Source organism: Branchiostoma lanceolatum, chromosome 5 (assembly GCF_035083965.1).
Source record: "Branchiostoma lanceolatum isolate klBraLanc5 chromosome 5, klBraLanc5.hap2, whole genome shotgun sequence".
NCBI lineage: Eukaryota > Metazoa > Chordata > Leptocardii > Amphioxiformes > Branchiostomatidae > Branchiostoma > Branchiostoma lanceolatum.
Window position 1 is genome coordinate 8358469 of NC_089726.1, and position 14342 is coordinate 8372810.

Here is a 14342-nt window from a genome sequence, read left to right on the forward strand (position 1 = left end):
GACCTCATATTGCACGTTACACGTGACAACCTCAAAAGTAACAATATAATTTTCTCGGCTATTTTGTATATATGATCCTTGCTATCTCCTGCTATTGTTGGACGGGTAAATGAGTATCCAAATTGTCGGATTCTGCACTTCACGGGCAATCCACATTTTGTGCAGGACAACAAATTACGAGAATAATTCATTAATTGGTGCTTTTTCACTGATGAATATATCCATCCGCCACAAATGTTCTTATCCTTTTCACGAATGTTTAGCGTCTTCATTTTATCACTTATCCTCACAAATAGGTAGATATTTTATTTACAACTCCAATATAAAGAGAGGTGTCCTATAGGAAATCCCTAAATATTGAGCCTTTTTTTGTGAAAGGATATAATTTTGAGAAGTGAGTGAATCGGTATCCGCCATCTTGGGTTCCACTGACCAGGCTTTCGGCTGGTTCCTTTTGGGTATTTCCTCTGCCTTCAACTCAGCATGGATGAAACCTACGACGTGATTGTGCTTGGCACAGGTCTCAAGGTAGTTATCGATGGTATTTTCTTGCATCTACAGATTTTATTACGACGGTAAATTCAGGGGAAAGTTGCCGAAAAAGCCGGCTCCGATCGGCCCCGCCACATTTTTGCTAGGTGGGGTGGGATGCATGGGGAGGTGGGTTGCGGCACTGTGCTAGCTTCTTCACCTTTCCTAGACAACACTGTCTAGCTAGCTTGAGCCTAGATCGTTTCAAATGCACCAACCTAGCTGTCCTTAGTGGGGAATTTTTCGAGAGGTTTTGCATTTCATGATGATGAGCAGGTGGCAGACAGGTATCAGAAATATCAGTATGCCGAGGCGCACCTACATCGGCTGAACAGTGTACTATGTCCTTTGGCGGGTGCCACGTTGAAAGTAGGGCATTGCACTTTGTCCTAACGTCAGATTCCGCCCTAAATAATACTCATTTTGATCTGATGTTATGGAAAGAAAAAGAGATAATGCTCTGAGCTGATGCAATAGTGATGATAGGCATAAGTAGGGACCGGGTTTTGTGAGTGACTTGATTCGGGGATGGAGAGAGAGGGGTGTGGTCCCATGATACTGCCAGGAAACGTTGTCAGTTTTAATAATCTGTTTGTCGCTCGCAGATACAGCCCTATCTCACGGTGACAAAGAAATGTGACTACAACAGTATAGCACATGATTCTGGACAATTCTCATGCAAATATTTTGTTTACAGTTGTTTGGACAGGCAACCATGGTACGATATCGGATGTAGGTCTATTGGATTATCATGAGACAGAAGCCATGACCCATGTTGGATATGACTTTTGATCATGAAAGACTATAGGATGTTTGCATTCCAAACTTAACTTGCTTCATTTCCTCATGTATAAAGTAATGAATGATTATTAATGAGACATGAAATTTTGACTTTTTTGTGTGTTTGTCTATTTTAGGATATGCCAGCATCCTGTTGTCATGAGATATGCATCTCATTTACATACATGAACATTTTCTCTGGTGTTACATCTATGACCCTATTCAGAACAATGATGTCATTTTTCTTTTGTATGGCCATGGGTAACAAAACATAAGCAGATGGCACACAACAATGGTGTTTTTTTTACTGGAGTCTGCATGAAAGTGTTAATTTCAGCTGCCACAAAGATACATGTATTGTTTAAAACATGACAGTCTTAGACAAAAGACATGATATGCATGAAAAGATCAAATCAGGTTGTTTCTTTGTGTCCAGATTCATTTGTAATAGTGGCAGAACAAACCAAGATAGTTTATCAGAAGGATTATGTCAATAGTCAAGATGGAAAGATTATAATTTATTGGTATGTCAGAAAATTTAGGGTCAGATTTTCCTGCATAATTTAGAAAAAAATGTGTCTGAATCAGTTCTTTGTGTGAAAAATTTGCATGACATGTATGTTAATTAGCTGATTCTTAATGAATTCAAAACAGGTTTGCAGCACACAGGATGGAAGTGACAGCACATTTACACTTTGCAGTCACAGTTGCAGTGTCATGTTGGTTGACATAATTGCCTGTCTCCTCCTTAAAATTGAAAGTGACACCATTGACTTTTCCTTCCTATCAGGTAATGATCACAATTATGTGCCATCTGACTGAGATAAGAATAGGCTTTCCCTTTCCGATATGGTCCTGGACTGAGATTACAATTAGCAAGGGGGAAGCCAAAAGTTGGCCAGAACAATGAGAATCCATCGACATCAAGAGTTATAGCGCTTTTTCGGGGAAAAAATCATGTGAATGTTTTTGAAGGGTGAAGTGCTTCAGACTGCTTTGTTGTGTTAGCCGTGGTTTTGTCTCCTTTTTCCAAATTAAGGGTACAACTTCAAGTACACTTTCTTTGGGTTGGAATACCAAGTTGTGAGGGAAACAAGCGTGTTTCAACTTGTTCTCCCAGTATTATGCTGAAAAAATTATCAAGGATTGTACCATTTGTAGTGTTTTTACAGGTCAACCCTGATGCTCTTTTAAAGCCTTGTGAGGACTACTTTTTATGTCAGACTCAGAGGCACCATTTTTCAAAATCCTGTTTTACACATTGCTGTTCCATGTACTATAGGAGCTATAGGAGCAATACATAATGATACTTGATGGATATTTTCTTATATTTCATGTAAGCAACCATAAGAGCGACCTTAAGAAACATGTTTTCGTTATTGGTCGACATATGACAACAAACTCTATTTTCCCCTGGTGTGTTAGTCTTAGAAATGTCATTGATAAACATAATAAAGACAGTAAGCTTTTCTGCTGTTCCAGTCTTATGTCAGAGTTAGATTCTTGAACATTAATCATGTCACATCGATAAGCAGCTCTGTTGTATCTGCTTATTAGCATAGTACATCTTTGGAATACTGACAGTCTGACACAGATACAAGCTCTCACAGTGATATATATGCCTTTTGGAATTTGTCTAGCCATGGTGCTTGTCCCACAGCGCTTAATTTAAAAAATGTTAAAACAGATGGAGGCAACAGTTGGATTGAACATTTAAGGTTGAGAAATGCCAGTAGTAATGAGTAAATGTCAGTATACAAAAGCAGCTAGTAAGATACAGCTGTCTGAAGCAAGGTTCTAGCCAGTGTCTGTCAGTCATTTGCTGAACAAAACTGCTATTACCGTATATGTAAGATTGGCATCAGATGAAATTAAGCCAGAATGTAAGCATGGGATTACTCAGATGATGGAAAAACATTTAGAGCTGGCTGGAAGTAGAACGTTCAACCCTGGCCTGTAGCTAACAGTATGTGTCTGGTGCAGGGCTTTGCCCAGGGCTTTACCCAGTATTTCTGTTCGTCATGTCATCTCGCCTGACTAAATTATGCTTCTAGCACATCCCTCCACTGGTCAGGCTCCTAGAATGGGAGGAGTTCCAATCAGCCCCTGGCGGTGATAGATTGTGTAATAAAGGCTAGTCTCTCAGCAAACAGTGCCCACCTCCTGGTGTGATTTGACCTAGTTTGGATCCTATGTCACATCAGACATTTGCCTGTCAAGATGATGGAAGGGTCATTCATTTTGTCTTGCATTATTCAAATGAAGGAATAAATGACAGATGCCATTGCAAAACACTAGTAGTGGTCTGGTCCAGAATTCTTTTGTACTAGACTCACTGTCTGACACACAGTCATGGCTAAGGACACACTGACAGTGACAATGAACATATGTGTGCACAGGAATGTATCCTGAGTGGCCTGCTGTCTGTGAGCGGGAAGAAGGTCCTGCATATGGACAGAAACAAGTACTATGGCGGGGAGAGTGCATCCATTACTCCACTGGAAGAGGTGAGGATCAATATCTGATAGATAGATAATTGATTTATTGAGAATAATATTGGTCCAGCAGTAAAAAGATAGAACTGTACTGACTGGGGTTTTGGTATGGTTTTTAATGATCATGGGGGAAATGGCAAGTTCCATATTGTTATTATATTCATCTCCATTTTTGGAAGTATTTTCATCGTGCACATCTATGCTGTCAGTGGTTCGGACATTAACTTGCAGTAATCCTATGATGATGCATTATGAATGAATGAATTGTTATTGTAACATTCATGCCTCCATGGGCTAGTTACAGATCGTCTATTGTATAACACGTATAACATACATATGCAGGAAAGTAGACAACAATACGAGAGGTAATCATATGTTACATAATGGACAAAAGTGTTGTGGCGAGTAGTGTCAACTTCTCGCTTCTTTATACATGTGCATATGTGGGAACATATAATGTTTCTTATACATGGTTTGTCTAATCACAGCAAAAATATAAACTTGTCCGTTACACTTAGAAAAGTTAGATACTCGTACAAAGTTCAAAGTTTTCGATATTATGAAGATATGAAGGAAAAGAGACAATAATGCATTGTCTAAATGATGAATGAATGCTGGCTTGCTAAATTAAACATCATGTCAAGAGTGGTTTGGAAATATTGATGAAAAAAAATTTGAAAGTCCATGTATATCCACAAATTAGAAAAAGAAAACGATAAGTGAGGTGGATATTTGCTAGCAAATACATCTCTTCTCCATATAATCTACTGATTGCACTTTTGGGCCTGCATACCGTAACAGCAAGTCTAAATTCGTCCGAGCCCTCTACATTTATTGTCGTCACTTGTTCCTCCCCCCCAGCTGTATGAGAAGTTTGGGCTGGGAAGCCCACCTGAGACCATGGGGCGTGGCAGGGACTGGAATGTGGATCTCATCCCAAAGTTCCTCATGGCCAACGGTAAAGTGCAACTGTAACTATAGCAGAACACCGTGTCTTAGTCCATTTGTAGTTCCTTCATTTTTCAATTGTGTATCATCTTTTCTACTTGATGTTGTGAAATATTTTGTGTCCGGGCTGTCTCCCACTTTGAATTTTTTTCTACCCCACTTCTTGTTTGGGAGCCATGTTGTTAATTTTTGTTGCTATATCTGTAATTTTAAGATTGCGAAACTACATTTTCACCAATTTGATGTCATGAAGTTCAGATCGTTTGGATGAATGGGGGGAAATTTTTGTCTGCATCAACACGCAAGTTTCCATCCCAGGAAGGAGTATGAGTTCTGGAGACAGCCCTAATACATGTACACAAGGTTTTGATCAAGCTCATTTTGTATGACTTTCTTGAAATTAAAAGGTAGATATTTCATGATATATTAAGATTTTTTCTTTCTTTCTTTTTCTTTTATGATTAGACATTGTATACAAAGAATTATTGGTTTAGATTTATAAATTAATAAAGAATGAAGGCAAAAGATGCATATGGATATGATTGATTAATGATAATCTATTGTGTTTGTTTTGAGTCCAGATGTTATGATTGTATATTTGAATGCATCAAACTATTTTGTTTCACCACAAGGTTTGTGACAAGTGGTGACAATGTACCATATTGTGTATATCATGAAAAACTTGTCCGATGTAGACAGTTCAGTACAGTACATTTGTAAGCTGTACATCAGCTGTAACTACAAATTTTGGTTTCTATTCAGCCTTTAAATTGTTACTGTTAAGACAATTGGTGTTTATGTTGTTGAAATGTTTTTATGGGAGAGACAACAGTTGTTTATGAACAAGTTATTTTCAGATAGTGATATTGACTTGATTTCTGTGGTTGCCCTCCAAGACACATGAAAACGGTCTGTTTTTGATAATAAAAAGAATCGAAAACTGCTTAGAAATGAACAATTCTGAACAAGAATCATGTTTTTCAATATCCGCATAGCCAGTCTGGGAAGCAATTGAAACATTCCATGTTCCTGTTATCACAACATGACTACCTATGTTGTACATGTACCTGTACTTTGGTGTTCCATTCCATGTCACCGTAAAAGCTATTCAGTCAACCCGAGAGATTGTGGCGCCGTGTTGGCATAACGGGTAGGATATTTTGCCCCAAACCCTGACATGAGCCCCGGCCTTGTGCCCTTGGGAAATGCACTTTACATGACTTTCCTCACTTTGCCCAGGTTTCCAAATTGGTACCTGACTTAAAGTTGGGGAGGTAAAAGGCTGCTCACTGCTCATATGGCCTCAAAAAGGCTCTGTGACTACCTTTATCCTATCAAGCTTATTGTTCTTTGTATGTGGTACTCTTAAGATAAGTTATCAACTTGAGTGCAGGGCCATCTTGCCCTTGTCTCTTTCCAAAAGTAAATAGAAAAGAAATTTTGAAAAACAAGAGAACCCTTTCTCACGGACTGATTGCATCATCATACACCTTTCCTTTGTGATACACATGTACAAATTCTGATTGATCTTATCAATAACAAATCATTCTATATTATGATCTTTTTTATATCAGAATATACATTTGAACAGCAGGTTGTCCCACGGACTACATGTGCCTGCTGAAATGAATACATGTGCCATTTCCATCAATTCAAACTTTTTATTACCAGAAAATTTACAAAGGTGGCCCATACTTTCCCTAAGACGTTTCCATAGAACCAATCATATCAGACATCATCCCCATACCTCAAAGGTTGACTGAGTAACTGTCCAAACCTGGAGACATACATGTTCACCATTATTACTCTCCCTCTTGTCTCACCCACAGTCAGAATGAGAAAGTTGCAATAATCAATCTTTAAATTAAAACTTGTGGATTGTAAGAAATGATTTGGTTGTTGATTCCTCACGGACTCCACAGTCACCAAGAAAAGGCCGACAGCAGGGCTGTCTCCAGGACCCATCCCTCCTTCCCGGGACGGGCATTTGCTTATTGCCTAGTATTCAATATTGGGATAAACAAAAATTTCACCCTGTTTGTACAAAAAAAAATTAAAATCCATGACATGAAACTGATGAAAATCTATTAAAAAAGCCAGCATGAAAAAGATTGAGCAGAAAATTGATTGACATTTAATCCAGGTCTGTCTCCAGGACTCGTCCCTCCGTCCTTGGATGGAAATTTCGCCTCAACTGTTCAAAAAATGTTACTGACAAAAAAGGTATTTTCGTAAGCTTAAAATTACAGATTTAACAACAAAAATCAACAACATGGACTCCCAAACAATGAGTGGGACGGAAAGAAAATCAAAAGCTGGAGACAGCCCTGGCTGACAGTCACGTACATGTATCTCCTACCTGAACTTCTACTAACCCATGTCTCTCTTCCTGTCCTCACCTCCCCATTTCTGTCATCTGTCCAACTGGCATTGTACCTTCAGGCATGCTTGTCAAGCTCCTAATCCACACGGGCGTCACCCGCTACCTGGAATTCAAGTCCGTAGAGGGCAGCTATGTGTATCAAGATGGCAAAATCTTTAAGGTCCCTGCCACAGAGCAGGAAGCCCTGGCATCCAGTAAGTGTTTCGATCCGTCTTCCGTGATGTACAATATTTTTCTTTTTTCTCACCGTTCTTTCCAGGGATGCTTGTAAAGCTGTTGATTCACACGGGGGTGACCAGATATCTAGAATTCAAGTCGTGTGAAGGTAGCTATGTGTACAAATCCGGCGGCAAAATTCACAAGGTACCCGTTACAGAAAAGGAGGCCCTATCAACAAGTGAGTCCCAAATACTAACTCTGGTGTGGTGTGTTCTCACTTGAATGAACCCTGTAATCTCTCTTGGAATCGTTGATGTTGGTGTTGGGAGTGATCATGTTCTAACTCATTCGGGGCAGGTGGAAATTTAACAGTTATGTGGTGATCAAAGTAGGAAAGGGTTTTATATATTCAAATCATCTGTGATGTTTTATACTAACAACATTAAAACAGTATGGGCTGAAGTGTCTCGATTATAGAAGTGTGACACAAAAGTACTAGTGGTGAATGCTTTAATTTTTTAGTGTAAGTCTGAAAAGTTTGCTTTTGTGATTCTTGCTTGTTTGTCTCACCAACAATCTATGAAAATGGGTTCATATGTGGTGTGTGGAGCTGTTTTTGCACATCTTATATTATAAGTGCGCGTATTTACCCCATAAGCCTCCCCGTAGATGTGAGTTTGTCATGTGGTTTGAAGTGGATGATTGTATAAATTTGTTAGTTCTATAATTACACTTACAAGAAATAAAGGAAGTCTCAATGTTCAAAACATGAATGCATTAGACATATACATAACATGACATGGTACTGTTACAATACTTATGTCATAGTCACACAAATTCAAACACTGTTAAGTCTACCGGTAATTAGCATAGTTTTTGCATGATATTGTCATCGACAAGAACCTCACGTTTGCTTTAAATCCATAACACTTTAAGTAGGCTGTTCAAACTGTTAGGACTTTATGCTCATGAGATTGGAGACTTTACTATAGTTTTATACAAGTGCACATTTTGAGCTACATCTAATCAGTGTGATGAGATCTTACTCTTAAATGTCAAGGACAATAGTTTCTTAGATTTCTGACAGATGATAAGACTAACAAAATCTGCAAAGCTATGTTCTGCTTGGTAGAACTGATGACTGCGTGGGTAGTAACAACCATAGTTTCTTAGATTTCTAACAGATGATCATTGAGACTAACAAAATCTGCAAAGCTACGTTCTGCTTGGTAGAACTGATGACTGCATGGGTAGTAACAACCATAGTTTCTTAGATTTCTGACAGATGATCATTGAGACTAACAAAATCTGCAAATCTACATGTACAAACTGCTAGCTGGACCTGCTGACTTCATGGGTAGTGATTTCTCTCCCCTTGTCTGTTCGGCAGGTTTGATGGGGATGTTCGAGAAGCGCCGTTACCGCAAGTTCCTGATGTGGGTCAACGACGTTGATGAGAGCGACCCAAAGACCTATGGGGAAATCGACATAAAAAAAGCCACCATGCAGGAGGTGTACGCGCACTTCGGCCTGGACAAGAACACAGCCGACTTTACCGGCCATGCCCTGGCCCTGTGGAGGGATGACAAGTAGGGAAACTTAGCTTGAGAGAAGGGCTGTGTACCTAAACACTGTACCTGTACCTGCAAAGTTGTTAACGTACAGGTCTGGACCTAAACATCAAGTGTACCTGTACCTGAACAACATAAAATGAGTGGACACCATATTTTAGACTAAAGATAGATAAACCCCCTTGTCAGAGATGAGAAAATCTTGCATTTGAAATTTAAGAAAACTTGTAAATACTTCTTTTTTAGATTAGCATTTTTAATCATCATGCAAAGATGTCAATTTACCACCAAGAAAGACAGTTGGCTACATGTATAACGTACAGTTACAGACATGTAATTGACCAAACTTATTTAGGTCCAGGTCAGGACCTGTACCGTAATCGCTGTATCTGTACCTGAAAATTGTTTTAGGACACAGGTCTACTGTGTTTGGTAGAGAGTTCATTATGAAAAAAAGATCTGTAAACTGCAATATTCAACACTTTTTACAGGACTTACCCAAACCTTTGACTGTAAAACATAAGTCTTTGAATGGAGGCGTAACTTTCTGTAGTTAAAGCCTTTTCACAGTTTAGAAGTTCAAAGATGTTTTAGCCATTTGATAAAGCAATCAACTAAACACTGTATAATTGAATGATATTGTATACCAACCCTCATGCCTCTGCCTCTTGTGTTCCCACAGTTACAAGCAGCAGACTTGCGTTGATACTATCCGGAGGATTAAGCTCTACAGGTGAGATCTCATTGCAGCTCTTTAACATTCAGGTCTCGAGATACCATCTGTTAATGCAGGTGAAATTGGAGCTGTGTGGGTTTTTCTGATTTCTGATGTCTACCTTCACCTAACCTGCTACAATGATAAGTGAATGCATAATTTGGTTTCCTACACTGACTGCAACCACTTGTTAGGTGCCAAAATAAGAATTGAAATCGTTTGCAAACAGTATCTATTGAGAGTTGTACGTCCTGATATATTTCATTGGGAGCTGCTGTTGCAATGGAGCGTGCATCAAAGAGTGCTAATTATCTTGTTGTAATGTTTTGCAGTGAGTCCCTTGCTCGCTATGGCAAGACTCCATACCTGTACCCTCTGTATGGACTTGGAGAGCTGCCTCAGGGCTTTGCCAGGTAAACTACTTCTCATTCTTGCTATATCTTTAATGCCGGTAACAATACCTAACTCTGTAACCAACAGAAAATTGGGTGCCAAATGGCTACTCCAGTTTGCTGAATGTTAAGAAATTATTAGTATGCTCAGTATTTTCAGGGATTTGTTTTAAGACCATGCATGTTTCTCCCCTTGGTTCTCAAACACTTCAAAAGTAAAAATTAAGCACGAGGCCAAGAGCAGACTAGAGGCCTGACTGCAAAACACTGACTACTTGTACTATCAAACATTCACTTCATGATACTGATCTGAAACTATCAATTTAGATTAAATTAAGATCCAGATTTTTCTGTCATTGTATTGTCAGCACCGCATGAACTGCCTATGTATGTTATGTGTAAATACATTTGTGACAGCATCTGCTAGTAGCAACACCTCGCTGCAAAATACAACCAGTCGAAATCACCCTGATGAAGGTGACAGATGGTTACCAAAACATTGGCCTGAATAAAACACTTGGTTGTGAACTTAGTTATCCGGTGACTTACCAACCTGATGAAACTATTCACGGATCTGCCTGTTGCAGGTTGAGTGCAATCTATGGTGGGACCTACATGCTGGACAAGGCAGGGTGTAATATACAGTACGACGAAGAAGGGAAGGTGATCGGTGTGGAGTCTGACGGTGAGGTAAGGATACTCTCTCTTCATTTACTTTCTCTAGTCTTCAGGTTCCTTAATCTTTAGGTATGGAACCCCTGCAAACTTAACTGTAGCGTAGTCCAGTGGTTTGTGGCCCTGCCTCTGGACCAAGAAGCTGTGAGTTTGAATCCCACTTGTCACTCACCCGACATGCATGTTACTGGAAAGGGTGGCATTCCTTAGGACAGGACGTTAAGCTTGTCGAAAAGAGCTAGGGGAATATCCCCGGCTCAATGGACCTGTAAACACTGTACATAGCCTCTGTCTTCTCTGTCGCGACCAGTGGAAGAGTAGCTCTTCAGTGAGCCAAACTGGATGGGTATCACTTTTTATTTTAATTCTAGGGCGTCGGTGACGGTAGGGTGTTGGGCCCAGAACCCAGAGTTCCTGGATTAGAATCCCGACATGCCACCCGCCGTTAAGTCCAGATCACTTTCACTTAAAGTTGATTTACAGTAACCGGAATGATGTATGTGTTGTGTGCAGGTTGCTAAGTGCTCTGCTGTGGTGTGCGACCCGAGCTACGCTACTGACAAAGTGAAGAAGGTGGCCCAGGTGGTGCGCTGCATCTGTATCCTGTCTCACCCCGTCCCCAACACCAAAGACTCCCTCTCCTGCCAGCTCATCATCCCTCAGAACCAGGTCGACAGAAAGTCTGGTAAGTACTGAATATATAAATATTCATTGGTGGCAAAGTGGTCTTGTGGTTAGGCTTGTTGACTTAGAACCTAAAGGTTCTGGGTTCGAATCCCTAGCAGGTCCCAATGTCACGCCCTTGTGAAAGGCACTTAACACTTGTTTCCTCACTCTTATCGGATGAAAATTGGCACCTAGCTTCAGTTAGGGATGTCCTCTTGGATGGGACGTAAAGCCGGAGGTACCGTGTTCGAGGAGAGGCACACCTTGAGCACATTATAGAATTTAAAAAAAACACTTCTCGAAAACAGTAGGAGTATGCACTCTTGTTTTTTTTGGTTATGTGTCACTTGCGCCCCTGTGTCAACCATAATTCAGTGATCTATATCCATAAAACGATCTATGTGCAAAGCTCTCTAAAACAGAGAGTATCTAACCAGTATTTTCCCCGGTCCTTTGCAGACATCTATGTCTGCTGCGTCTCCTATGCCCACAACGTGGCCATCAAAGGCAAGTTCCTGGCCATCTGCAGCACAACAGTGGAGACAGACAACCCTGAAGCTGAGCTCAAGCCAGCGCTGGACCTCCTCGGCCCGATTGATCAAAAGTAAGATTCCTTTTTTTTTTTTAAAACTTCTCTTACTTAGGCTTAGGAAAAGTAATATTTTTTTTCGATTACAGTCCTGAAAAATATAGGGTTGGTAGGTATAGATTCTCTTTTTTAAAGATTTTTAAAAAAATGTGGTCAAAGTGATCCAACAAAAACAGTATACTGATGTATAACTGCATTATGTATGTTAATAAACTGAACAGAGACATTTCCAAGACAACTTGAAATTCTGTTGTGAACTTCATCACTTCGAAATTTCATGTCCCTTGCCAATGTTTGACCCCATAAAAGGCTAGGGTCGGCTGTTTTTTGTCGGGTCCGTCGTGAAAATGGAAAACTTGTTACAAAAAGTCAATTAGAACAGCTTTATGTTAGATAGATCGTATTAACCTGACTATATGTCCATTTCCTCTCCTCAGGTTCGTGAGTGTGAGCGATCTGTTTGAACCAATAGATGATGGCACAAACAGCAAGGTAGGTTTTCATGTTCCTTGTTATTTGAATTTGTTACGTATCAAGTCACTAGTTACCTGGTACTTATCTTGGTACCTTCAGGTCTTGAAGGTGTAGCATGCCAACAGCTTTGAAAGCAAATTTCATTATGATATACAAAGTACATGCCACAGTAAAAGTACACACCACAGTAAAGAAAAGAAAACTGAAATGTGGAATGGCCATGTGTCACAGTCATTGGGACTGGCCAAAACTATCATGCAAGGAACCGTCCAGGGAAGAAGAAAGAGCGGTTGGCAATGCAATAGATGGGAGGATAACATCAGAAAATGGACAGGCATGACACTAAGTGAAACATTATTAAAAAGAACAGAAAACCCAGAAGGGTGGAGAAAACTGTTTGTCAGATCTTCTGTGGTACCCCAACAGTCAAATAGTTACACATGTACAAAAGGATGAGATGAGGTATTCAAAGATCATAGTTTATCATTATTGTGATTTTCCTCCCTAAACAAATGTGTCTGTCGTTCCGCAGCTGTTTGTCTCCACGTCCTACGACGCCACGACTCACTTCGAGACGACCTGTCTGGACATCCTGGACATTTACAAACGGTACTACGGCGAGGAGTTCGACTTCACGAAAGTGGCGGACCAGATCCAGACCGTAGTAGACGAATAGCGACCAAGCAGGCGATTCCAGCATACACCAGCACATTCATTCAGCTCCCAAAAAACCATAGCACTTCCAGTTACCTTAGAGGAATCAAGACATGATGAGTGTGGTTTTTAGTCCTCTTGCTGTCCTTAAAACACAAATGTCCAGTGATAGAAATTGATAACGCCAGAGGGAGATGCTACAGGACGCAGATAGGCAATTTGCGACTCCTTTCTAGGCAGACGAGTTAGCATTATTGATTGATATTGATAGGTATCGCCAAGCCAAGCTCGGCCCCAAGGCCGCCGTACGTAGTCCGCGAGAATTGTGAAAATACTTGAGTGCCGTCTGTGGCATACGTGTATCCATGAGGTATGATGTGTCACACAAACTCTGCAAAAAAAAAAAAACTAATAAATTGCCTCGTCGATGAAAAACGTCCGTTCCATAAATCGAGAGAAAGTGTGTAAAGCCTAATTGTGTAGCTCTAACGATTCCGTGCTCTTTTCATGCCATGGTTTATAGATAGCGAACTGACAAATGTCTGCCTACCTACCTACCAGTAACACTAGTCGTGAGTACGTGGTAGCTCTATTCTACCAACTGTAATTAAGCTAAATCATTATAAGAAGGGATCAAGCAAGAAGAGTAATTCTACCCTAGCCTACCTACTCCTGCTCACTAATCGTAGGAGTTGTAACCGTAGATGTATTTTGCTCGCTGAGCCGACATGCTTTGTTCAAATTATTGATAAGGCACCAAAGCTGAAATATTTGTGTTATTGTACATAATGAGACCTAATATCTTTGTGGTGCAAATGAAGACCTGTTTGGACGTATTATGTAAGAGCTATTTCCAGTGTCATCTAGTGTGTTCGCTGGCTACATGTCAGGTACACAAATTACACAGTAGTTCCAACTATTGACAAAAGCTTTCACTTGTTATGAATTTGTGGTCTTTCCCCTCTTGTCTGTGGTCGATTCTATAAAAATGTGTGATGTCCTGGGGAACCCTTTGCTAATGTCCCCAGAACTGCGTAACGGCTTTCATGTCTTAATAAATGACAGAGCACATGGGATTCCTCGTGTCCAGATTCTTTCATTTGTGTTTCTGTAAAAATTTGAAGTTAATTGATGTCGTGTTGCCGTAATGGTTAGGGTGTTTGGCCCAGAGGTCCTGGGTTTGAACCAGGGCTGTCTCCAGAACCCGTCCCTCCGTTCCGGGACAGAAATTTGCTTGTTGGGACGGAACAATTCTTTACCTTGTCCGTCCTAACATCTGATCTTTATGACATGAAATTGATTGAAATGTA

The 14342-nt window shown here is 40.2% G+C and overlaps 1 protein-coding gene across 2 annotated transcripts; it reads left to right on the top strand.

Annotated features, from left to right (window-relative positions):
* Positions 1 to 212: 212 nt before the first annotated feature.
* LOC136434810 (rab GDP dissociation inhibitor alpha-like) lies at positions 213 to 14108 on the top strand. Of its 2 annotated transcripts, none has more exons than XM_066427876.1 (12): positions 213 to 528; positions 3711 to 3818; positions 4668 to 4764; positions 7397 to 7534; positions 8687 to 8885; positions 9550 to 9600; positions 9915 to 9995; positions 10562 to 10664; positions 11163 to 11334; positions 11775 to 11919; positions 12342 to 12396; positions 12911 to 14108. In XM_066427876.1, exons 1-12 carry the CDS (start codon positions 484 to 486, stop codon positions 13052 to 13054), a joined length of 1338 nt encoding a protein of 445 aa, XP_066283973.1. In that variant the 5' UTR covers positions 213 to 483; the 3' UTR covers positions 13055 to 14108. The 2 variants fall into 2 exon arrangements, with proteins under 2 accessions (XP_066283973.1, XP_066283974.1); XM_066427877.1 differs by lacking the exon at positions 7397 to 7534 and adding an exon at positions 7197 to 7331 and having other exon boundaries at positions 392 to 528.
* Positions 14109 to 14342: the final 234 nt, after the last annotated feature.

Bases quoted from the DNA above. Each gene is read 5' to 3' on its own strand.
- LOC136434810 (XM_066427876.1), top strand. From the start codon at position 484: ATGGATGAAACCTACGACGTGATTGTGCTTGGCACAGGTCTCAAG. The intron at 529-3,710 runs GTAGTTATCGAT...ATGTGTGCACAG, and splicing joins TGCTTGGCACAGGTCTCAAG to GAATGTATCCTGAGTGGCCT. The intron at 11,335-11,774 runs GTAAGTACTGAA...GGTCCTTTGCAG, and splicing joins CCAGGTCGACAGAAAGTCTG to ACATCTATGTCTGCTGCGTC.